Source organism: Rhinolophus sinicus, linkage group LG06 (assembly GCF_036562045.2).
Source record: "Rhinolophus sinicus isolate RSC01 linkage group LG06, ASM3656204v1, whole genome shotgun sequence".
Taxonomy (NCBI): domain Eukaryota; kingdom Metazoa; phylum Chordata; class Mammalia; order Chiroptera; family Rhinolophidae; genus Rhinolophus; species Rhinolophus sinicus.
In genome coordinates this window covers 85,952,946-85,977,935 of record NC_133756.1, presented here as the reverse complement: position 1 = coordinate 85,977,935, position 24,990 = coordinate 85,952,946, and the positions used below count along the sequence as shown (strand labels likewise).

General features: G+C 49.9%; 1 protein-coding gene across 9 annotated transcripts; it reads right to left on the bottom strand.

The window, feature by feature from the left end:
- Nucleotides 1–6,865: 6,865 nt before the first annotated feature.
- On the bottom strand, nucleotides 6,866–24,189 carry TMPRSS5 (transmembrane serine protease 5). 9 transcript variants are annotated; one of them, XM_074335454.1, is made up of 15 exons: nucleotides 24,047–24,185; nucleotides 23,532–23,826; nucleotides 18,165–18,288; nucleotides 17,714–17,812; nucleotides 17,122–17,244; nucleotides 15,934–16,069; nucleotides 15,475–15,588; nucleotides 14,019–14,062; nucleotides 13,111–13,273; nucleotides 11,947–12,125; nucleotides 10,287–10,439; nucleotides 10,014–10,046; nucleotides 9,681–9,823; nucleotides 9,302–9,453; nucleotides 6,868–8,344 (listed from the first exon to the last, which is right to left on the bottom strand). In XM_074335454.1, the coding sequence occupies exons 3-15, from the start codon at nucleotides 18,280–18,282 to the stop codon at nucleotides 8,311–8,313; spliced, it is 1,491 nt and encodes a 496-aa protein (XP_074191555.1). In that variant the 5' UTR covers nucleotides 18,283–18,288; nucleotides 23,532–23,826; nucleotides 24,047–24,185; the 3' UTR covers nucleotides 6,868–8,310. The 9 variants fall into 9 exon arrangements, with proteins under 9 accessions (XP_074191561.1, XP_074191560.1, XP_074191555.1 ...); XM_074335461.1 differs by lacking the exon at nucleotides 23,532–23,826 and having other exon boundaries at nucleotides 24,047–24,060; XM_074335456.1 differs by lacking the exon at nucleotides 23,532–23,826 and having other exon boundaries at nucleotides 7,015–8,344; nucleotides 10,287–10,385; nucleotides 24,047–24,189.
- Between the last annotated feature and the right edge of the window lie 801 nt (nucleotides 24,190–24,990).

Here is a 24,990-nt window from a genome sequence, read left to right as displayed (position 1 = left end):
TGTTTTTTTGGTTTTTGTTTTTCTTTTTTTATTATTATTATTGGGGAATATTGCGGACCAGTGTGTTTTTCCAGGGCCCATCAGCTCCAAGTCGTTGTCCTTCAGTCTAGTTGTGGAGGGCGCAGCTCAGCTCCAAGTCCAGTCGCTGTTTTCAATCTTAGTTGCAGGGGGTACAGCCCACCATCCCATGTGGGAATCAAACAGGCAACCTTGTTGTTAAGAGCTTGCGCTCTAACCAACTGAGCCACCCAGCCGCCCCTGGAAATCACACTTTTGAGGTTACAATCGATCGAAACATCATTTGCCTCCATTATTTTCTTTAAAACCTTACGTGCTGATAGTAGGTGGGAAATGTCTACACTGACCACATCAATTCCTTCTTGGAAGCAAGCAGCTATCTGTAAATCATTGTAAAGTAATTATAGCAAATTTTCAAAATCTTCCACGTTTTTGCTCTTTTGGCAAATAATAAATATAGCCAGTTTTTAGTGTCTGTCTTCATCTCACTCGTGAACACCTGGAAGGCAGTGGTATTTTACTCACTCTGGGTACTCAAGGCTTAGATGGAGCACGGCATCAAAGAGTCGTGGAGTGAATGGGATTTGACTGGATAAACATGACAACAGGCAGATTCACCAATATGGGTTAGAAACAATATCCTTTTACACTTGCCTAGCTCTACACAATCTCCAAAGCCTCTTGCTGTTGTTTGAGTAGGTCTTCCTACCTACTCCATGAGTCAAGCAGATGTCATGCAGGGTGTCAGGCGGAGTCTCAGCTCCTGCTCCCCACACAAGAACGCAGGACATGGTGAGTCCAAAAAGGAACACCCATGGAGCCATAGATAGGGGAGTCATACCACTATATTCTCGCTGGCGGCTGGGTTGGAGACACAGGAGGCAGGAGCCACACTATCCGCAACTTGCCATCCACTTCTCTGCCAACCAACCAACCCCACTTGCTAACTGCAATCTGCTCTTGTTAGCCCAGCCACCATCTTCTTGCTAGTCCCATTTTCTGCTAGCGTAGCCATGGCAGTTATATTAGTGGCCAATGGCTCACTGGTTACAGCTGACGGCCAACTAGCCACAGCTGATGGCCATCCAGTCACAGTTGATGGCCATTTACTACCCGAGTGAGCACCTTTCCACTTGAGGGCGAGAGCCTGGAAACTGCACTCCTTGCTCTGTCCCCACAGCAGGACATATATTATCAGTTCTATTCCATAGAGGAGAAAAGAGAAACAGCAAACCCCAGTGACAGCTGGGCTCATTAACTAGCAATGGAGGCCAGATTAGACCCTAGGCTTCAAGCTCCTGGCCCAGTGCTCTTCTCTCCTCCCCACCCACTGTCTCCTAAATGCCTCCCACACGTGGTGCAATGAGCACCGGAGGGACAGGCTTCACACCAGATCACCCTGCACTTGGTCTTGTATTCATTCATTCTAGTGTTTTATGAGCACCCTCTCTGGTCATTTAATTTTATATTAGTATGCTAGGGCTGCCATAACAGAATACCACAGATTGGGTGGCTTAAACAGCAAAATCTATGTCTCACAGTTCTGGGGCCTGCAAGTCCAAGATCAGGGTGCCACCACCATCAGTCGGTTTCCGGTGTAGATTTCCCTACTGGCTTGCAGATGGCTGCCTTTTGCTATATATTCACATTGCTTCTCTGCGTGCATGAAGAGAGAGAGAGAGAGAGAGAGAGAGAGAGAGAGAGAGCGAGCGAGCTCTGGTATCTCTTTGTCTTTTTATAGGGATAAAAGTCTGAAGGGATTACAACCTCATTCAACCTTAATTACCTTCCTAATGGCCCTGTCTCCAAATATAGTCACACTGGAGGTTAGGGCTTCAACACATGCATTTTGGGGGGACACAATTCCATCCATAACAAGTTTAGTCCAGATCTCTCCCAAATGCCTATGGATTCATAGCCCAGCTCCTGTCCCACGGCCATTCCTTGACCCCACTAATCCATTTTCATAATTAGCTTTGACTCACCTTAGTTTTTATTGAACTGTTCTGTGCCGTTGTCCTGGAGAATAATCTTTTGGTACACTAGAGTTTTTCCTCTGTGTTTATCTCAGTTAATTTCTGAGAGGCTACATGATTGGGAATCATAATGAATCTCTCTGGGTATGTTTCCACTGAGCATGAGCCCAGGAATTGCCATAGGGGCTGGGCTGATGTGGAAATGGAGCTCCCTGAAATGTGGCCAGGGGTGCTTTACAGGACTTTGGAGGAGTGGGGGTACACAGGAGAGAGAGTCTACTTCTGTCACCTTGCCTCTGTCTTGCTTGATGGGCAGGCGTAAATTTCAACTCCCGTGAAGCCCAGACAAGAGAAGAGTGCTGCTCGGGGCCGCCCACTGTAGAGGACCCTGTGCTGTAAGACCAAGATCAGGAACAGGCAGCAGCCAACCTGCCTTGTGTGATCCCGACAGTGAGTCCTCGCTTGCCTCAGCCCAGCCTCAGCCCTGATGTGCTGGCCCTCTTTCACCGGAGCACCCCTAAGGGGAGAAGCTCACAGCGCTGAGGTCATCTTCCTACTCAGAACCCCTGAGCCCCCTTCTAGACCCTGGAATTCAAGAGCTCACAGGCCTCTTTCCCGAGGCCAGGCCCCACTGCTGGGCACACTCCTAATCTAAGCCGGCTGAGTGTCCACATGGCTGTCCACAGGCTCTGTGTTGCAGGGGCCTGATCAGGGCTGGGAAGAAAAGCTAGCCACAAGCTGGCTCAACCCATTCTGCCGCGCTCCTGCACAGAATCCACGATTCAAGCTCTCTACATTTGAATCTGGGTTTCCACATCCTTAAGGAGGAATATTTGTCATGGCAAGAGGAGAACACATGTTTAATTTAACAATTTGCTAGTTTGATGTGCTGCTTTTAACTATTTAGACATATGTTGTGTGGCTTTCACCCACACTCCTGTCCCAAGCCCCACAATGTTAAAGGGGGACTGGAGGAAACAGTCTGGAGATGGTGACTTAAGATTCAGAAGCCCTTGTAGGAAATGACTACACACACGTGCGTGCACACACCCACGAATGCACACACCACTACTACTGACACTACTACTGCTGCTGCTGCTACTGGTATGTATTACTTATATATGACTATCATGATTAATTCTTTCTAGTAATTTATGATCATGCTTGCCAGGGCAAAGTATTGAGGCGGTTTGTGAGCGTGTGAGTGTATGAGTGTGTGTGTGTGTGTGTGTGTGTGTGTGTGTGTGTGTGTAAGGGGGAGGATTACTGTAGTTTCCTCAAAGAATGAGGGCATTTTTGGTGAGAAAGAAATATAGTACTCTGAGTGACAATTTCTCTGACATTGTCCATGAAGGGGGCAGCTAAAGATGATGGGGGCCTTCTGTGTGGAAACTGGCCAGAATCGTAGCCAGATCTGCCTCTTCAGGGGAGAAATTCCATACAACCTTACCCCAGACTCCTTACATTTCTCCTCTTCCCTCAGACCCCTCAAGGTTCCCACAGAAAACACACACACAGATACAAGTATACATACAAATACACACCCACACACAACACACACAAATACACAGATACATACATGTAGACACATGCACAGACACACACTTTCAAATACACATGCAGACATTCATAGACACACACATGCAAACAAGCATATACACATGCTCAGACATGGACACACAGACATACACACGATGTGGATCATATCACCTGTCAGAGCCCGCCCCCAGTCCCTCAGACTTTCCTCTTTTCTGCAACCTCCCACCACCAGTCTTCACCAATTAGGACTGACTGTCCAAAAAATGGCCTATCTTTTGGTGGCCTGAGGAACAGTACAGTGTCAGCAAGAAATGGCTCATACAGCCTTGGCATACATGCAGAGTTAACACTGAATCGTGTCCAAGGTCACTTTCAGCTGAAAGGTTCCAAGTCCCAGCCCCAGCCCAGGCCATGATAAAAGTCATTTCTTGATTGTGCCCATTATCAGGACCATGAGTGACAAACAAGCCCAGCCTGGGGCCCTTTCTTTTGGACCCATTGGCAGCACACTCTGTCAGGCCTCCCACATGCACCCGCGTTTAGAGATTCTTGGACCCAAGCTGCCTGCCAAAGGTTTATGCAGGGGGAAGGTGGGAGAGTGGAGGAGATGCCCCGGTCCCTGGTAGTTAGAGAGTTGGTCTAAATACACCCTCCCAGACTCACCTTCAACTCCACCCCTGAATCCTTGCAGAAAGACTGTCAAGGGTCTGCTTTTCCCCTGAGTGCCAGCATCGCCTCCACCCACTCCAGCCCCTCCTGTCCTGGATCCACTGTACAAACACAGGGCTGCTGCCAAGCTGTGGGAACGGTAAATCTTCCTTACTCTTTTATTCAGACCTTCACTGCTGCAGACAGTACTGAGGAAAAACAAACCCCACAAAATCCCTGTGGGCTCTAGCAGTCTGGCAGCCTCTTCCTTGCTCCTCTCTGCTCCCCTCCAGAAGGTAGAGGTCAGGAGAAGAAACCTGCCCAGCTCCGGGGCAGCAGCCCCCCTTCTCTTCCTCCTGAAGGGGCTCAGTGAGCACCTGTCACATAGTGAGTCCCATACCAGTCTCTGGGGACCAGAAATCAGTGAGACCTGGGGAAAACGGGAAATGAATATTCATGGAGCAGCACTACATCTGCCTCAGCCTCCTGCCTCCTCCAAACTGCAGGACACCTGCGCCTGTGAAGGCCAAAGCAGTATGTTCAAAACATTAGGAAAAATGAGGTATGCCTGCCCTGGCTTCCATCTGAGGCGCCACCGTGGGAAAGGTGAGGGGCAGCAAGGTCAGCTGCGGGCCCCGCAGGAAAACCGGCTCTCGCTCTAGGGGCCCCAAAGCCAAGGCAGCACTTCTGGAAAACAGTCCAGGCTTCAAGAATTCCCAGAAAGCCTCTCGTCCTCCAATTCTGGGTCACTAGGGAAGGCTGCCTTTCAGCCCAGTCAGACCGAAGGAGGACTGAGGAAGGCCAACAGGCACTGGATTTCGCAGAGTTCCTTTAATACAGAAGAGAGGCAACGGGCTGTGTGACCCACTGTCCCAGTTTGCCCAGGACTGCAGGGTTTCCAGGGACATGGCGTTTCTGTATTACCACGAGGACAGTTCTCAGCAAACGAGGAAGGTGGGGTCATCTGAGGGGCTGTGGGAAAGGATCCTCCTTCCCTGAGCCTGGCACATGTCCAGGGGTAGAGGACGGCTCACACCCAAGCTGCCTGTTAATGGTTGTGCTGTAGCCGAAACTCTCCTCACTACTGGGCCTCATGCGAGGGGGAAGGCTGGCAAGCAGAGGGTGTCCTGTGGCCAGCTTAGGAGCTGTCAAGGGAAAATAGGCAGAAGGAAAAATGTCCATGGTCTTCGCAGTAGGGAGGAAATTCCTTCACTGGTTTTAGGAGGCTGGGGCCTGTGAGGTCGCACACAGAGCCTGGGGTGTCAGGAAGGAGCTGGGGAGCAGCTGAGAACAGTGCCAGGTCAAGGGTTTGACTTGTCCTTAAACCCTTCACTAGGATACAGACACTGGATAGGAGGACGTGGGTTGGGGTGGGGGTGGGGGGAAGCATGGCTTTAGAATCTTTTGCCTGGTGCCTCCCCCTCCCAGGCACCCAGAAGGAAAGCTTGTGAGAGCTGTCCTGGTAGGGCCTGAGGCACCAGAGCAAGCTTGCTCCTTTGGATCTGTCGCAGGGAACAGGCGCCCCTCCATGAGTGTGCCAACTGGAAGCTGTGGGCAGATAGATGACTCCAGAGGCAATGGCCTGACAAGGCAGATCCCATGGAGACCACCTCACCCAGATCCCTAATTGGACAGGTGGGAGACCAAACTCCAGGGAAGCTGTCACTAGCTCAGGGCAGCACTTTCACGAGTGGTTAGAGCCCCAGATGGGACTCTCCACTCTCAGCGGCCTCAGCCTGAGGATGCTCGCAAGGGAGGAAGCTCAGAAGCTCAGCCCAGCCCTGTGAAAGCCCCTGCCCTTCTGGAGCCCACCTGCTGTTCTGCGGAGGCACAGCCTCCATTCTGTGTGAGTCCCAGCTTGGTCCACTCCAGCACCAACTCTAGGTGGAAACCTTCCAGCAGATTACCCTGGACTGCTCTGCCCTGGAGTCTCTGAGTCCTGGAATCTGCAGAGGGCCTGCCTACTACGCCTGTCCATCTCCTGGCCTTGGAATGTGTAAGAAAGTCCAGCCTCACCGCCAGGAGCAGCCAGCTATTCCCTAGGAACCTTCCTAGAGGCGGGCAGTTAAGGTGCAGTTTACAGAGCTATTAACATTTAAGTCAGACCGTGAATCTCATGGAGAACTGAAAATCCGTAAGAACATTACCTAAGTGTCTCTGGTGGGAGCCACCTAACTTTCCAGGTTGCGGTTACCTTGCCTATAAAAAGCATTACTGTAGGCAGGTGGTAAAGTACCTTCCAATCCTATACTTCTGTGCAAAATTGGATCATCTCACTCATCCGTGTGCAAACACAGTGCTGTGGATTTGGAATAAAAAGCCCTACAGTTCACATCCTGGCTCCAGCACTAGTACCTGGCTGGTCTTGGAAAGTCCCTCCATCTTTCTGAACTCATTTTCTTACCTGTAAAATGGTCACAATAATAATATCTTCACTACATAGATGTTATGAGAATTAAATGAGATACCACATGTGAGAAGAGTTGATAAACTCTAAAGTGGTACTCAAATGTTACTGAGCATAATGACTGTGACAAAGAAAAACCTCCTTTTAAATAAGCAAATGCTTATGGTTGACATCAGAAACACAAAAAAGGTCAGATGATGGGTTTGCTGGTAACTCCTCCCTGCCCAGGGGGATCAGCTTCCCTGAAACTGCCTGTTGACGTGGCACCTCCCAGAATGGAGTGGTCAGTGCTGCTCTCAGGGTGGAGGCTGGAGGGCTGGCCTCTGCCAACCCAGGGTGAGGCTGTTTGCCACCTGCCAGGGCCTCTCCCATGCTGCCTGTGCAGTTTGACAGCAGACCCCCAGCAACCTCTTCCCCTGGTAACAAAGCGACAGTAAATTGAGGCCCTTATTTTTTAGTGCACTTTATGCAAAGGGACCAGACCCTCTAGGAATGAATATTTATTTGTACTGCCCCTTAAAATTATGCTGAAAAACTCACAAAAAAGTAATAGCTAAATGCTAATTGCATTTCCTTGGGTAAGCAACACACAAAAAATCATTGCAGTTTTTAGAAACAAGATGCCAATTGCATTTTAATTGCTAAAAAGAAAAGTGCTAACCTGGTGAAACCGCAAAAAGAAATCTCCCCAAGTCAGAAGGCCGAGTTTTGAAACAAGAGCTAAGAGCTAAGAAAGAGAGATGGGTGCTGTGCGGAGGAAGCCAGACTGTCCCTAAGAGAGCATTGACTTAAGTGTTTCTCAGACTTGTAGCATCTCAGTACCTCGATGGGTGGGGGTTTTGTTGCAGATCATGACATGGAAATTTAACAAATGTAAAGAATTTGATAATCAGTACATGCCAAAAGTCTAGAGCGATGAGGAGGAGTCAGTGCCAGAGCTTTAAGAAACATGTATGGGAGGAAAATTGTAATTCTACCCTTATGTGAGAGAGAGAGTGAGTGAGTGTGAGTATGTGTGTGTGTGTGTGAGAGAGAGAGAGAGAGAGAGAGAGAGAGAGAGAGAGAGAGAGAGAGAGAGAGAACGGGACCAAGACTTTAATAACAGAACTCCTTGGACCAGTTCCCAGAATTGTCATTTAAAACCATACTCTATTCCAATACCAACCAGAAAGTTCTTACAGTACTCCCCACTCCCACCCCTCTCCCAGCAGAGCCAGCCAGAGCTAGGTCAGAACAGGAAGTAGGTGAGACCAACTACAGGAGAGTGGAGAGGATCCTGAGTCCATGGGCTTAACCTGGGCTGGCCCAGCATTGACCTCATCTTCCCAGGAGCCTCCAGAGCTAAGGACTCCTCTAGGGAGGCACTGCCCCTGCACCTCCCCCCACCACCACCACCTGCCTGAGAGCACAGGGAGAAGGCAGGTCCAGGGTATCCCTGAGCATCCTCCCAAAAGATGGGCACAGGGGCTGGGGAGGCGAGAGAGCAGAAGGACAGTCTCCCAGCTGCTTCCAGCAGCCTCTTCTTCTCCACCTCCTCCCCCACATCCATCAGCTTCCCCATGGTTCTAACCCTGCCCTAGCCCAGCTCTTGTCATTGAGGCTCTCTGATGAGACAGAAGGACTAGAAATCAGGATCTGAGGGGAGAGGCCCTATGGCCCGGAGGCTGGCCCGTGGGTGGTGACTGTCTCTCGTGCAGTGATAGGAAATCCGTGCCTTCTGTATCAGGGTCTGCTGCTTCTCCTCCATTTAGTGGACCTGCCAGAGACCGCAGGAAACATGAGGTTGCTATGCAGTGAGATGGAGGAAACAACAGGACTAGGGGAGGAATTCCTGAGCGGGAAGAGGAAGAAGCTGGAGCCACAGTATGGCTCCACCGTGCACCAGCCGAGTCAATTTCATTTTAGGAAATCACGTAACCATTTAGACCTTTCATTTACACATCTCTCAAATGGGGCTAAAAATATCTGCTTCTCTAGGTTTTTTTGTAAGGTTTGAATGAGAAGATGGATGCAAAAGTCCCCTATAAACCCTAAAGTTTATTATCTACACCCACCCCATGCCCAACCTTGCAGAAAGATGCTTTTCCTTCTCAAGATCAGCATTTGTAAAGTGCTTGATACAAATAACATGTTTTTATACACATTATCTCACTTGGCCGTCCCACTGAACAGATGGGGTCACACAAGAATTCATTAGTTGCCCAGTGTCACACAAGAATTCATGAGTTGCCAAACCCAAATTGCTAAATGCTGAGCTCTCTCCATAATGCCCGGAATGTGCGCATTAGTAACTGCCTTAGAAACCAGGGGGAGTGCTGGGCATAAGGAAATCCATAAATAACACAGGGTCACTCAGTCTAAGCCTAGCACTGTGCAGGCCTTACCTCACTGAATCATCTCAATTGCATGTAAGGGAGCCATGACAGCTACTAGCAGGTAACGGAGTTTACCAAGTTAGGAACTTGCCAAAGGAACTTGCCACAGTAAATGGCAGATCTGGGCTACAATACAAACTCAGGTCTGCTCTTCCCCAGTCAATGCTTAAATGGATAGAAATCAACGGATATGCATCACTTCTGCTTCCTCCCACCCTGGGGAACATACCCTAGCCCCTCCCCTGCCCCCAGCAAGGCCCAGGCCTAAGGGGTAAGGGTCAGTTTCTGAAGGACAGGTGCTTTACAAACCTCCTTACCCCACCCCAGCCCCCACTCACCCTGCTGTGTCGTGGATCCAGTCCAGGAACTCAGCAACCTTGGCAAAGACGCCGGGGTGATTGGGCTCTGCGCAGCCTCGGCCCCAGCTGACCACCCCCACAAGGTGCCACGTGCCCCCATCTGGGCACACCAGGGGGCCTCCACTATCCCCCTGAGGGATCCAGGCACAGAGATCAGAGAAACAGGCAGTTAGTCCTTCCAGGTAGAGGGGCACCAGACCTTCCTGGAATGCTGACCCCGCCTTCCAGGCTCCTCCTGGTTCCAGCACAGCACGGTACCCATCTTGCCTCCCCCCCCTAGCGAGGCTGCTCAGAACAGGGGCCAAGCCACAGCAGGACCCTTGCCCCAGCCTCCACCACAGCCCCCTCGCTGCCACACCTGGCAGGCATCGGCCCTCCCGTCCAGGTAGCCAGCACACAGCATGCGGGGGGTGAGGGCTCCGCTGTATATGCAAGAGCTGTTGCAGAGCTGGGTGCTCAGCAGTGGTACCACCGTGTCCTGTAGCGTGTCCGAGCCATGGGCTGCGAGAGGCAGACATGGAGATGGAAGGACATAAAGCAAGGCTCAGGAAGGCAGAGCAGCAATGGGGGAGGGAGTTAGAGGCTCCAGGGACAGAGACTCAAAAAGGGGAGCCTAGGGCGGGAGCTGGGCAAGGGGGCAAGGGTCTGTCAGACTTGGGGGCTGGGAGTGAAGTGGAGGAGTAGAACTCACGCATACACCCTGAATACTGAGAGCTTGACATTCCTGGGACAAGGGGAACAAAAGTAAATGGCCTGGGTTTAGGGAAAACTCGGGGGCTATTCTCTCAGAAAGACCCAGACAGGGGAGACTGGGGCCCCTAGGCATGTCCAAGGATGATGCCAGAGGAAAAGGGGGCTGGCACTGCCATCTGGCCAGGAGAGGTGGAGATACCTCACCTTGGGAAGGATATCTCCCCACATCCCCACACCCCTTTTGCACCCAGAGCCCTGGGAGGTGACTCACTGTGGCTGGGGTCGGTGTGGCCCCAGCCAGACACCCAGCACTGCGAACCCCTTGGAAAATCCTGCTCCTCGGCCGGCAAGCACACAGCGCCCACGGTGTCTGGGGAGAGGCATGGTCCTGGGCCCCACTCAGGCTCGGCGTCTGTCCCCCAGCCTGAGTGAAGACCAGGGCTGGCAGATCCCCTTGGCCCCTTTCTCTAACAGTCCTTGTTCTTGGTCTCCACCCGCCAGTCTTCCTGTACGGCTGTGCAGGTTGTGCACTGTACCACTCTGGGGGTCTCCACTCACACAGAGAACAATGTGGAAACTGCAATGTGCGTGGCAGCCTCTAAGGTGGGCAGAGTACATGCTGCACAACCCCCACCTGGAGACTGAGGAAGAATGGAAATTCCTTCTAGGCCTTTGTACTCAACTCCTCCTAATGAGGACTCATTTTGGATTTCCCCCAGGGTGTTTGGTCCCTCTTGGGGTATTGTTTCCAAAAGTGTGTTACAGTCCCACAGGTGGAGCCCACACATGTTCTTAGGTAATACACAGACACGCCATTCGCTTGGGGAGAGAGTAGTTCCTTTTCCATTCTCTTTCAGTCCCTCCAGCTGGTGCCCCTCTGTACCTCCCTTAATGCCCGTCAGCCTCCCTTTAACACGGCGAGAGCAGGCCCGGGCGCAGCAGTTCTGCAGAGGACAGCACCTGGCTACAGCAGGACACTGTTTTGTTTTCACTCTGTGTACGTCTGTGGTTATCTATTTACTATATATAAGTAATATGGGTTCTCCAGTTAGGCAGTAACTTAAAATTCCCCTTTTAAATATATTTAAGTCAATTTAGAAATATTAACGATTCAGAGAGTACCCACATATGATAAAAACTTGTGAACAGCAGAGCAACAACTGTTGTTCAGGAAATCCAAGGCTACAGGTTGCAACAGGAGGGAGGAGTGCTGCGTGTGAGTGTGGATGTGTGGACACGCGTGTGTATGGTGTGAGTGTGTGTGCATGAGAGCGAGTGCACTGCTTACTGGTGTGAGCATTGCATGTGCGTGTGTCAGTTGCTGTGAGTGTGTGCATTTATAGGGGAGCGTGCATGTGTCCGTGCGTGCTGAGGAGTCACTCTTCCAGGACAGATGCGATGGAGGAGAAGCCCTGCCCTGGAATCAGCACACCAGGCTCAGGAACTCTTTGCCACATGAACTTAAAAGGAAAGAGTCACTTCCCTCACTGAATTCGCTGTCCTTATCTGTATATACCTGCCTCATCTACCCGTCAGGATTCAGTCAAAGAATATTTGGAAAAATAAAAGAAATCCTATTAACGATAATAAGCCACGAGGTAGCTGGGACGCGAGACCAGCCTGGGGACCAGTAGGAAGGGGCTGTTGGTAGAGGGAGTAACTGCGAAGCTCAGCTTGGGACCTCGAGGCAAACCCTGCCTGCAGCCCAGCTGTGAACAGGGCCAGATCATTGTCCCCAAAAGAGCCAGCAGAAGAGCTGGTGCAACTTCCGGTCTGGCTGATGCCAACGTTTGCAGCCACCAAATGGACTGACTGCTTTACGGTCTACAGCCCTCGGAGGAAACCTCAGACACAGCTCTCCTCTCGGCCCTCCCATTGCCTGCTCCTCTTGCACCACAGGCCCACCTTCCGGCTCAGGGCCAGTGCCTCACCTGAGAAGTTGAGTGGTGTCCGGAGCCGCAGGAGGGCGACATCGTAGTCATGATTCTGGGCGCTGTAGAGAGGGTGGGGGATGATCCTCTCCACCACAGCCCCCTGGTGTGGCCTGACCATACTGTGGCTGACCAGCCCCACATGGACCCGCCAGCTGGACAGAGGGGACAGCCTGAAACTGCACACAGGAGCCGTGCTGAGTCCGAGGGAGGAGGGGCAGAAGAGGTTGACGTTAAGTGAGGTGGTGGGTGGAGGAAGCTGGCCAGAGAGGCTGTTAGTGGGGCCCCCATCACAGGCGGTAAGCTCCCAGAACCCATGCCTGTTAGTATCCCCCCACAACTGGCAAGACACTGGGCATGCCGTAGGTGCTTAATAAATGCTCAAGTAGAGATGGATAGAGAAGTGAGACACTATGGGTCACCTGCAACCATCCCCTTTCCCTCCTGCAGAGCCTCCCTCCAAGTTTTACAACGAACATCGAAGGCTCTTGTGTGATACCATAACTCTAAGTCGAGTCAAAAAATCTTCCATCAGTCCTGTCTCTCTACATACTAATCGTGGGGACTCATTTCACCTCTCCCAGCCTCAGTTTCCTCACTGTAACATGAGGATTGCACTATCTGCCCTGCTTACCACTGACAGAAGAGGGCCAGAGAGCTAGCTCATTTGCTCATCCTTCATCTTTCGTTGCTCCAACCAGTATTTATTAAACACCTGCTGTATTCCAGGACTGTTCTAGGTCATGGGGACAAAGCAGTGGAAAAATGACAAAGGGATTCAGTGGTAAACAAAACTGAGTCCCTGCTCCCATCGAGCTTCCAGTCTAAAGGGGAAGAAAGACGTTAAACAATTACATGAAAGTGATTTAATTACAGTGGTGATAAGCATTAAGAAGCACAGAGTGCCGTGAGTGTGAAAGCATTTTAAAAACCTAAAAGCTGAGCAATATAAAGATCCAGTATTTGTACAATTATTGCTATTCATGTGGAGCTGTTCTTAGCACTGAACAGGGAGAATCTTATTATACAAACAGCACCGTGCCCACTCGGAGCACACATGGGGAGGCAAACAGTTGGACATGGACATTTCACACAGGAGGTGCCGACAGCCAAACAGAACATGTGACTGAGGCACTGCCCGACCCCGCGGCCCCCGAGCCTTGCCTGTGCATGCAGTGCGCGGCGGTCACCACCCAGTGTGGCGCCAGCACAGAGCCCCCGCATGTGTGCCAGGAGCCCAGGGCCACGCTGGCCTGCCAGGGCCAGCGCCCAGGAGCCACAGCCTGCCCGCCGACTATCGGAGAAGCCAGCGGCCTTGCCCCGCACTCTGCAAACAGAGAAGCACTGGTGAGACGGAATGAAAGAGAGGCAGGTATCAGTACAGTCCTCTCTCGGCAAGTGTGGCCCAGTGTGGGTTGCTTTCATTAATTATTCCCGGTCCTAAGGATGGAACACTGGAAAGTAGAAATGTCGGTTACACATCTGCTGGCCCCATGAGGTCATGAGCTCAATGACAGCAGGGACTATGGTCGTGTTATCTATGGAGCCCCAATACCTAACCAAATGTCTGTCCCATAGGAGGGGTCCAAATGTTGGTGTGTGGATGGACATATGGAAGGACCAATTAAGAGATGGATAGATGCATGGGAAGACAGATGAAAGGAACAGCACAGAATACCATTTGACCTATAGCTCACTACCCCCTTTAATCTTCTGAAATTGCTAACTGGTTAATAACCAGTAATAAATAATTCCCCCTTGGGGGCACTCCAGAAGAAAGGGGCAGTTAGTGTCTGAGGGCAAGGCAGGTAGTGTCAGGTAGTGAAGCAAAGAGATCATCTGCCCCAGTGGTTGGTGGGGAACATGACAGAGACTTACACAGGGCTCTGTTTGGACCGAACTAAGTCTGCAAGAAGGGGCCCAGCGAGCAGACGGGCAGGTGGGCGAGGAACCCCACCCCAGGCCCAGCTGAGCCTCTCTACGGGGCTCTTCTATACATTGGGCAGTAGGTGGGGGTGGGGAGAGACTCCTTCCTCACACAGCTGCTTTCCTGGATTCAAGACATGACTCACCAGAGCATTTGAGGGAAACGATTTGTCCAGAACTGCAGTCGACCCTGCAAAACAGAGGTGCCAGCAAGAAGCTGGGCAGGGACCCACTCAAGAATGAGAACCCACCCGAGGGCATGGAGGAAGGATGGGGTCAGAGGGAGCCCACATGCAGTCATAGCCATCTGCTTCCCACTCCCACCACGCCCCTGGTCCCTCCACATAACAGGTCTCCAGGATGACAGTGTGCTGCCCAACCTCCTAGAAACACCAGCCAGACGTCATGGCCCTCGAGGGTCAGTTTGGTAGGGGCCAAAGTTATAAATCAAGTATTCATAAATGGGAAAACCCCGCTGCTGCCACTAAGGGTCCCTGAGGAGACATGTGTTCCGTGGACCCTTATGATGAGTGAGTAAGTGAGAGGTGAGTGAGCAGGACTTTTGCCCGTGCCCCTACCTGCGCCTACTCTAATCTCTCCCCCACGCCCTTTGCAGCCCTGCATCCCCACGCCCTTGCTCTCCTCTTTCCCCTCCTCCTCCTTAGCATAAACCTCGTTGCTTTTGGACCAAAGCCCCTTCTTTTTCTTCGCTCGTCGCTCACCACCAATAGCCAGATGCCTGGGTCTTTAGTTGCTTCTAGTTTCCCAAACCCACAGCCCTCAGCTCTGCTGGCAGAGTCAGTCCCACCCCTACTATCCTTTGCCTATTTAGGCCTCTAAGATAGGGAAGCCTTTCAAGCCTCCCCTGTTTGTAGCCATGTCCCTATGGTGGACCCTCAGAGGACAGGAGCTGGACAGGAAGGGCCTGAGGGAACGGACCCGATGGGAAAAGTGGTACAAGGAGAAGAAGCTTTGGGTTGGCGGTGGGAAGCCCGGCCAGCCCGCCCGGGAAGCTGCTGGGCAGCTAGAGGAAGCCCAGGCAGAGGCACAGGCCCTCTCAGCTCTGCCCACCCCCAGATTGAGCAGGGGCCTACTCCATCCCAGAGCCCTCTTCTCTGGGGGGTCTCCAGGTTCCACGCAGTCCTTAGCCAGGAAAAGCCAACCGCCTCATTTCCAGAGACACCAGAATTATCCAAATAAAATGTGGCAGGGGTGAGAGAGCACTTGGTTTGTAGACAAGAGCCTGGTTTCAAGACTCAACTTGGCTGCTTATTAGTTCTGTGACCTTGGACAAGGCCCTTTGCCTCATCAAGTCTCAGTTGAGCCACCTGGCAAGTGGGAATCAGAGTACCATGTTAAATGCTGTGACAATAAGAACCCACCCAGCAGTTCTCGCAAGGGGCAAGTAACATGACGCATGTAAAACTGGATAGGCAGACTCGTGGCACTCAGTTTGACATTTCTGATTGGGAAATGATCCTCTGTGTCCTCCTATTTTATGCCACCGGTATCCTCGCCACCAGGCGCCTATGGCAGGGAGGTTTTTGCTGGAATGCTCACTGGAAAGAAAGGGATCCCACTCAACCTCCTGAGAAGCCCTACCTGGGCTGCCACGCCTCCTCCAGGAGCCCTCCCAGTCCGGGAGAGTGCTGAGCAAACTGCCGGGATTTGTTGAGCTTGATGTCAGCCAGGTTCACTCCCTTGTGGTGAGTGAGTCTTGGCAGAAGAAGAGAATTAAACAGGAGGAAATCAGCTTTAAACTGCAGCGTGAGAGGTGGTGGTTAATAACTGGAACGTGCATGAAATACTTCACCAAGATAATGACTGAGTAAGCCTGTGACAACCACCTCTTCTGGGACTTACATTTGTTAAAAAGCAGAGATGCCCAAGGGAGAGACATCGGCTGGGGCACCATTGTGCCCAGAGGCCAGGAGATAACCAAAATGACCTCTTGCCATTCCCCAAGCACTTTGAGCGTGACAGGCAGACAGAGATCTCCAACTTCCCTTCCCCTGCCACCAGGCTTCCACCCTCCCCAGGCTCCAGGTCTGGCCCCATTACCTGAGATGCCCAAGGCTCCGGCAGATCCGTACCCCCAGCACAGAGCTCCAGCCTTCACGGCAAACCAGGAGCCAGTCTGGCCGGGCCCCCACCTGCACTTCCAGCAAGAAGTCCTCAGTGTTTATTCTGAAAGATACTGAGACCATGGCATGGAAGCCACATCCCACCTGAGCTGGACCTGGCCACTGCAGGACCTGATGATAGTGTGTGGGTAACCCAGCGTCAGGCTCCCTGTTTCTCAGGGCTTCAGGCCAGTTCTGAGGACAAAATAACCCTGTCTGTGCAGCATTTCAGCCTTGAGTTTTAACCAAATGCTTTTAAATGTGATCCATCACTCACTGTCATAGCAGCCCTGTGGGGTGAGTATTACCATCCTCCCCATTCTGCAGAAGAAAAATGAAGGCATGGAGGTTAAATGACCTGCCTAAGATCACAGAAGGTCCAAATGACGGATCCAGGACTAAGTCCATCTCCTCTGATTTCAAAACTTGTGACAAATACTACTGATTCCCTGTTATTGAGTGCCTGTTTTTTTCCAGGCTCTGTGCTAAGCTCTTTTATACATTAGATCATATTATCCTTACAACTTCATGAGGTAAATATTTTTATCTTCATTTCATAAGGAAGAAACTGGAAGCTCAAAGAAGTAATATGCGCCAAGTCACACAGCTAGCACAAGGCAGGCTCCAAGCTAATTCTAACTTCTTTAACCGATTCTAACCCCAGCCGTGGTAACATCACACCTTCTGATCGTCCACTCCTACCTGGAGAGGAGAGGACAATGTTGGGGAAAGGGAGTGACAATGTACCGTGATGATCCTAACCCTTTAGGTGGACACTGGACGAAGAATGCCGGTCACACACTGTCTTCCCACACACCTGGCTTCTCTTCCTTCTCCACTGCTAGCTCACTGTGTCCCAAGTGGCAAGTTTCTATCCCTCCTGACAGCCTGGGCTCCTGCTAGAGATCCAGACTGTCCCCAAGGAGCGTTAAAAGCCCCAAATCAGAGATCAGCTCTGCGAGGCTGGACCTTGTCACCACCCTCACACCAGAGGACAGGACCCAGAAGGGAGGCAGCAAAGTCATAGCCCTTCATTTTGGTCTTCCCGCTCCCAGCCAGAAGTGGGGTCCAGTGAAGGGGCCCAAGGCTGGGGTGGGAGCCTTGTAGCCTTGGGGGTGTGGCCCACCTGTTCTGGGAAGTGAGGAGAGCAGGGCTTCCTCGCCATTGGCCTCTGGGCAGCTCAAATTCATGTCTTCATCCTGCAAGCTCCCGGGACTGGGCTGCGAGGCCGCTGGCCACAGGTACAGCACTTCAGAGAACAAGGACAAGGAGAGGTTCACAGGAGGGAAACAAAGCGCAGAACAAGACACCTGCTGCAGAAGGAGGCCAAAGCAGCCTTGTCATCAGTCACCCTGCCTTAAGCAGCCCCACCCCCGTCTCACTGAGGAGAAGCACAGTGCTGTCTCTGTGTTTCTGTCTCTATGTCTGTCTCTGTCTCTGACTGGGAAAGATTTCTAGAAAAAGGACGACCAGGGCCCCCTTGATCTACCCATTCCAGTACCTTGCACTTCTCACTGTAGAACTAGAATGTCCTTATGTAGAGTGTAAAGCCCTCCAGCTGCAGTTTCATTCTATCTCCCCTTGTCCACTCAGTGTAGATGAGAAAGACACTTGTCCATCTGTTTTTAACAAGGGCTCACACCCACTTCTCTCTTCCAGCAGCCCCCATATCTTGTTCTTTGTCCTTCCCCAGACCACTGAAGGCTCCCAGCACTGACCTAGAAGCCACGAGCCAACACTTGCCCCAGCCAGCAGCCCCAGAGCTCCCAGCACCACACAGCCACACCGCCTGGAACACCAACGCCCTGCTGGAGAGACTGTAGGGGACAGTAGAGCAGTGTCTGGGTGTGCTTCTCATGTCTGCCACTCCACCCTGAGGCACCTCCATAGGACCAGGCAGCCACTGAGCTGCAGCAGGAGTTTGCCCTGCTACACCTGCCCACTTCCCCTGGCCCATCACTCCTGAAGCCCACACAGCTCACTCAATCCCCAAACTGGAAAACAGAGAGCAAAATCAGTTCTCAGATAAATAGCAAGATGGCCTCTCACCACCAATCATTTGGGGCTGACCCAAGGAGGATCAGGGAAGAAGAGAATCTGGGGAATATAGGAAGATTATCCCTTCACTGCCCCCGCCCTCTCATCCCCCTATGGGTCAGTCTGCCCTACTGGGTTGCTGCTGGGCGTCAGGCCTCTGCAATGGGTCTTCTGGCTCTGCTCTGAAGATCCTGGGTCCTGGGTCCTCCTCTGCATACTGCGCCTCCATGGGGGCTTGGCCATCCAGCATCAGACTCTGGGGAAATAGTTGACAATCACTCAAGATCCCCACACCAAGGAGAGAAGCCACAGCCCACTACAAGCCCTCACTCTCTAACCTCAGCCATGCTCTCATGGCCATTTACAAGACTTTTTTCATCTCGGAGACTCCCTGTGTGTTCCCATAGATGCCCCTCCAGGTCATCTCTGCTCTCCTGAAGCACCTAACCCCACCCACCTTACTCTCACACTGCCAGTAAGTGTCAGGCATAGACTTGAACCCAGATTGAGCTGACCCCAAAGTTCACGCTCTTCACCACCCCCAGACATCGCCTCCCACAAGCAGAGGGCATCTGCTGGGTCCCTCAGCCTCCCTCCTCAGGCCTCAAGATCCCCCCCTTCTTTATTGCCTCCTATCTCAGAGAAAGAACTGGCCCTCCATAGTGCACCACCTATCCATTCCTTCAGTAAACAGTATTTAGCCCAAGAGAACAGGCCATGATGGGGGACACTGTAAGGAGTTCGAAATAAACTAACAGGAACCTCTATCACCATTGTGTCAGAGAATTTGATTTTGAGTTCTGAAGATAAGTCACGTAAACAAAGCAGCACATGTTAAGTGAGAGAACAAAAGTTTAGTTAAACTGCCATTGACATTCAGAAGAAGAACAGCTTACTTCTCACTGGGAAGGCCAAAAAAGACCTCCTAGACGAAGTAGCCACTGAGACAGGCCCTCTTTGATGGCTAGGGTTTGATCTGACATATGTGGGCAGTGCATATTGCAGGAAAAGAGGATTGAAGAGGCAAAGGTATGGGGGTTATAGTAAGTTATGCATTTGCCTGAAGTCCATGTGCCATGAAGAAAAGTAATGGAAACTATGATCTTGGAAAAAACACTGGACTAGCAGTTCAAAGCTAGGTCTACAGCCTACTATGTGAACTTGACAACTCACCATCTCTCCAAACTTCAATTTTATCATTTATAAAACAGAAGTAATAACCACTGCTTCCCAATAAGTGGTCTCCCTGTTTAAGTGTCTTGTCTCCCTCCATTTATTCTTTATGCCAGAGCAATCTTGCTAAAATGCAAACATGAGCAAGTTCACCTCACCTTTAAAATACCTAATGAATCTTTGTAGCCTTCAGGATAAATCCAAAGATCTTTGGCATGGTTCATAACATCCTCTGTGGTCTCACCCTTCCTCATCTTTCCATCCTTACCTGCTAGCACTAACTTCCTCCACAGTAGGACTCAGGGTCACATTTATACACATGCAAGTTCTCAGCACCTTCACAGCCTCTCATACCACAGAGTATTGCCCCTGTGAGGCTGGACCATGTCACCACCCTCACACCACATAGCTGACTCCTATGACCCTAGAATCAGCTTAGATCAAGGATCCAAGATGGCAGAGTAAATAAACACTATGATTGCCGCCTCATGTGAACACATTAAAATTATAATTAAATTATAAAACAATTAACCTAGAGAACCATCTGAAGTCTAGCTGAATAGAAGTCTTATAACTAAGGACATAAAGAAGAAGCCACGTTGAGACTGGTAGGAGGGGTGGAGAGACTGGCCCCACACCTCTTTGGCAGTTGAGAATCAGGAGAGATATCTCTGCATTAGAAGTTCCCCCTGGAGGAGTAAAGGACCCCACTCCACACCAGGCTCGCTAGCCTGGAATAATGGTGCCAGGAAGAAGAGCCCCCACAGTGGCTGTGAAAAACAGTGGGGATTTCATGGGACAGAAGGCTGTGGGAAAAAAAGCTTAAAGGGCCAAGACACAGACTCCTCTTAAAGTGCCAGCACACAGATTCACTCACTTGCAAGCCTTCTCCCTGGTCTCCGGCAAAGGGACAGTGACATGAAGTGGGTGGTCAGAGAGATACAGGGAGAGACTGAATTGTGTGGCTGCAGGGTAAGGACTGGAGAGACAGGGGCCATTTTCCCTATGAGGAGTCCTCCTCCCATGCAGCTGACAGGCAGGTGCCATCTTTCCTGTGTTGAGCCCTCCCCTGACACCTATGGCCAAATCTGACTCTGAATTGGTCTGGTAAGTTTGCTCACTGAGACCCCGCCTGGCCCAACTCCTGGACCACCCCCGATTCTGTCAGTGGCTGAACCTTACAGGAGCCAGCAGGTTGCAACAGGATTTGGGGTGCCCTGGGCATTTTACGAAACTACCCCAGAGCTGGTACTAGTGCAGCAGTCCTTGGTTCATACCTCAGTTCATGGCCTCTCCCATGTGCCCCCAGATCCAGCAGAGGCAACAACCAACCACAGATCGCTTTGTAGCTCCTATCAGGTAGTCCCTGCCCTGCCACAGGCAGTAGCTGACCAGGGCCTCTACCAGAGCCCTTTCCAAGAGACCCCAGGACCAATATACCTGGGGGTCAGCTTCAGACCACAGCAGAGCACCACTCAATTAGCTCCACAAGTGACACACTAAAAGGGTAGTCTCAGCAAGCACCAGAGCCCACTGGAGTGAATCCTGCTCTGTGAGGTAAGCCACCTCACACACACACACACACACACACACACACACACACACACACACAGCAACCCATAAGATATGGACATGGTCAAACACCATCGCCAGTAAGCCTGAGAGTCAATCCCACCCACAGCAATCAAGTGTCAAGTATAACAGGAGGGCACACACAACCCACACATTCCTGGAAATCCCAGCACAGGTGACCAGGGAGACTGTGCCACTGGGCCCCACAAGGCACCTACTACAGAAGGCCACCTGGCTAAGACTGAGAGAACATAGCAGATCTCCTAATACATAGAAACAAACATAGAGCAACAGCCAGAATGAGGAAACAAAGAAATACTTCTCAAATGAAAGAACAAGAGAAAACTACAGAAGAAGAACTGAATGAAATGGAGGCAAGTAACCTACCAGATACAGAGTTCAAAAGAATGGTTATAAGGATGTTCAAGGAACTTAGTGAGAACTTCAACAAAGAGATAGGAAGCATAAAAACAATACAGAACCCATAAAAAATAACCAGTCAGAAGTAATGAACACAATAACTGAAATGAAGAAAATATCACCAGCAGACTAAATAAAGCAAAGGATTGAGTCAGCAAGTTGGAAGACAGCATAGCAGAACACACCTAATCAGAACAACAAGAAGAAAAAAAGAACAAAAAACAAAAAACAAAAAAAATGAGAACAGTTTAAGAGACCACTGGGACAACATCAAGAGTAACAACATTCACATCATAGGGGTACCAAAAGGATAGGAGAGAAAGCAAGGGATTGAGAACCTAGCTGAAGAAATAATGACTGAAAACTTTCCTAACCGGGAAAGAAAATAAACATACAAGCCCAGGAAGTGAAGAGTCCCAAACAAGATGAACTCAAACAGGCCCACACCAAGACACATTATTATTAAAATCCCAAAGGTTAAAGACAAAGAGAGAACCCTAAAAACAACAAAAGAAAAAACTACTTAAAGGGGAACTCACATAAGATTGCCAGCTGATCTGTCAACAGAAACATTGTAGGCAAGAATGGATTGGCAGGAAATATGCAAAGTGATGAAAAGCAAGGACTTACAACCAAGACTACTGTAAATGGTAACCAAGGCTATCATCTGAAAAATCAAAGGACAGATAAAGAGCTTCCCAGACAAGAAGAAGCTAAAGGAGTTTATCATCACCAAACCAGTATTATAAGGAATGTTAGAGGGAGAAGAAGAAGGAGAAGGAGGAGGAGGAGGAGGAGGAGGAGGAGGAGGAGAAGGAGAAGAAGGACCAATTATATGAATAATAAAATGGCAATAAGCACATATTTATCAACAATTACTTTCAATGAAAATGGATTAAATGCTCCAATCAAAAGATAGGGGGTCTGAATGGATAAGAAAACAAGACCCTTACATATGCTGCCTACAAGAGACTCACTTCAGATTGAAAGACACACAGAATGAAAGTAAAGGGATGTAATAAGATAGTTCATAAAAATGGAAACAAACAAAAAAAAAAAAAAGAAGAAGCTCGGGTAGCAATACTTATACCAGACAAAATAGACTTTTAAATAAAGGCTATAACAAAAGGCAATGAAGGACCCAGTAATCCCATTTCTGGGCATTTATCAGAAGAAACCAAAACACTACTTCGAGGGTACATGTGCCTCCATATGTTCATTGCGGCAGTGTTTACAATGGCCAAGATGTGGAGGCAGCCTGGGTGTCCATCACTGGAAGAATGGATAAAGAGGAGGTGATACATATATATAATGGAATATTGCTCGGCCGTGGAAGGGAATGGGTCTTGCCATCTGCAGCAGCATGGATGGACCTGCAGGGTATTGTGCTGATGGAGTATATCAGACAGAGAAAGACTAATGCAATTGGATTTCACTTATATGTGGAATCTAAAGAACAAAATTAACAAACAAAAACAGAAACAAAGTCATAGATACTGAGAACATTTTGATGGTTGCCAGATGGGAGTGAGGTTGGGGGGCAGATGAAAAGAAGGATGGATATAAGAAGTATAAATTGGTTATTGCAAAGTAGTCATGGGGATGTAGGGTATAGCATAAGGACTATAGCAAATAATATGGTAAAAACTATATATGGTGCCTGATTGGTACTAGAATTATCAAGGTGATAGATAGGAGGGAGTTTGGAGGGCAGGTTGAAAAAGGTGATGGGATTAAGAAATTGGTCATTATAAGATAGTCAAGGGGATGTAAAATAAAGTATAGGGAATATGGTCAATAATATGGCAATAACTATTATAGTGACAGGTGAGTGCTAGACTAGTCAGGGGGATAATTTCTTAAATTATATAAATGTAAGAAATATATATATATATATAACCAATATGCTGTACACCTGAAATTAATATAAAATAATAATAAAAGAGGGAAAAAAACGAATCAGTTTAGATGTCACTCTTCCAAGAAGCTTTCTTCAACCCATAAGTACACCTGTTGTGGCCCTTTATTATGCTTGTTTACTTCTCTCTCTTTCCTTTCTCACTGGTCCAGGCATCCCAGGGCCTAGCTCAAGGCCTAGCACAAAGTGGGAATTCAGTAAATGTACATAGGAAGGAAGGAAGGGAGGGAGGGAGGGAGGGAGGGAGGGAGGGAGGGAGGGAGGGAGGGAGGGAGGGAGGGAGGCTAAACAAGATTGTGTGATTAAAAGGATTTAATAAAGTACAATGCAAATATTAGGAATAATAAGAAAAAATATGTTTAAGCTACGGATTCTTTCTTCAAGGAACTTATAATTTTGTAAATTAAACAAAGCACCTTAAAGTTGAAGGAGCTCCCATCTCCCCTCCAGACCACTTTTCTCTGTCAACACAGCTTGATCTAGAGAGAATTCCAGGGCCTGCCCAGCATTTCCTCTTGTCTCAGTATCAAAGGAGCTTGAGTTTCTTTCAGTTCAGCCTCTGGACAAATTGGCCTCACCTCAGGTGCCACCACATCTCAATCCCCACTTGTTGAAGCTCATATGGTACCCCAGAAAATGGTCTTTATTGGTAACAGAATTCTTGGTCCTCCTTTTGAGTAGGAGTTCAGTGTAATGATGATTTGCAAAGCCCTTGATTAGGTAAAAGGGGGAAAGAGAGGAGAATAAAAGTCAGCCCCTGAGGAAAACAAAACCAGGGGGTTGGCCACGCAGGGGTCCCTCTAGGATCTAGCCACTGCACCAGACTTGCCTGGGGAGGCTCTTTCCACCAGCCAAGAATCCCAAGCATGGGGCGGGCAGTAGAAAGAGAGAGAGGCTGGATCAGGGATGGTGCAGAGGTATATAGCCTTACCACAGGGGTCGGTGGCACCGATGTAAAGCTTCAGGGTCTGCTAGGAAGGGTTCTGCTCCTGTTCTGGGATCAGCATTGACTAAATAGCCCGGGCAGCTCTGCTGGAGGTTGAGGTCTCCCTAGTTCACACATGGCCCCTCCCTTCATTCCCCTCCACACACGCACACAGACACATGCAAGAGAGACAATGAACTGTGCTCAGAAACCATGAATAGACCCCTTGTTGCAGGAAAGGGGGCCAGGAGCTGGGCTGGACTGGGCAACATCAGCCCCTCCTATCTCCTAACTAGAAGCTTAGAAACAGAAAAAGGTTACAGGGAGGATGGGAGGCCAGCTACTGTTGCTTAGCAACCACGTCCCTTGTGCCAAAAAGTGTGCCCCATGCATGCTAGCACAATTCCCTCTTCCTGCTGACAGGGCTGTATTGAAGAGACTGATATTAGCATTTGTTGAAATGTTTCTGAGCCCTCTGGATTATATCTTGCCTCTGTGTGAGTTAGCTTTCCCAGCAGTCTGGGGTTGTCACCATGTTGGAATTGCGATGATGATAAGTGATCTTTGTCACTTATCTCCTCAGGGCTACACCTGTCACCCCAATGCCAGGGAAATAGGGCCTCTTGGCCCAGCTGCCCTAGGGGCTAGTTACTATAGGAGCCCTTAGTGTTATGTTGTTTCAAAGCCCAAGGTGGCTCAGCTGAGCCCATGATGGGCTGAACACACCTGGGAGCCATATCTCTTTAGCCAAGGAGGCAGAACAGGTCCCAGGGAAGGGAAAGGCTGGTGTGGCTCCTCCTCTAAATGTTTCTCATAGATCCCTTAGATGGGACAGTTAAGAATATGGGCTTTGGAGGTGGCCTTTGGACAGGAGTCCACCGTCCTCCCAGAATACTGGCATTCTGCATAAAGCTGCTTTTCTTTCCACCAAAAAAAAAAAAAAGAAAAAG

What these genes read in the sequence shown, in the direction of transcription:
- TMPRSS5 (XM_074335454.1), bottom strand. Translation starts at nt 18,282, where the DNA reads ATGCTGGATGGCCAAGCCCCCATGGAGGCGCAGTATGCAGAGGAGGAC. An exon ending in CTCCTCACTTCCCAGAACAG is followed by an intron (nt 16,070 to 17,121) that starts GTGGGCCACACC and finishes CCATGGTCTCAG; the next exon opens with TATCTTTCAGAATAAACACT. An exon ending in GACACCACTCAACTTCTCAG is followed by an intron (nt 10,440 to 11,946) that starts GTGAGGCACTGG and finishes GTCTTCACTCAG; the next exon opens with GCTGGGGGACAGACGCCGAG.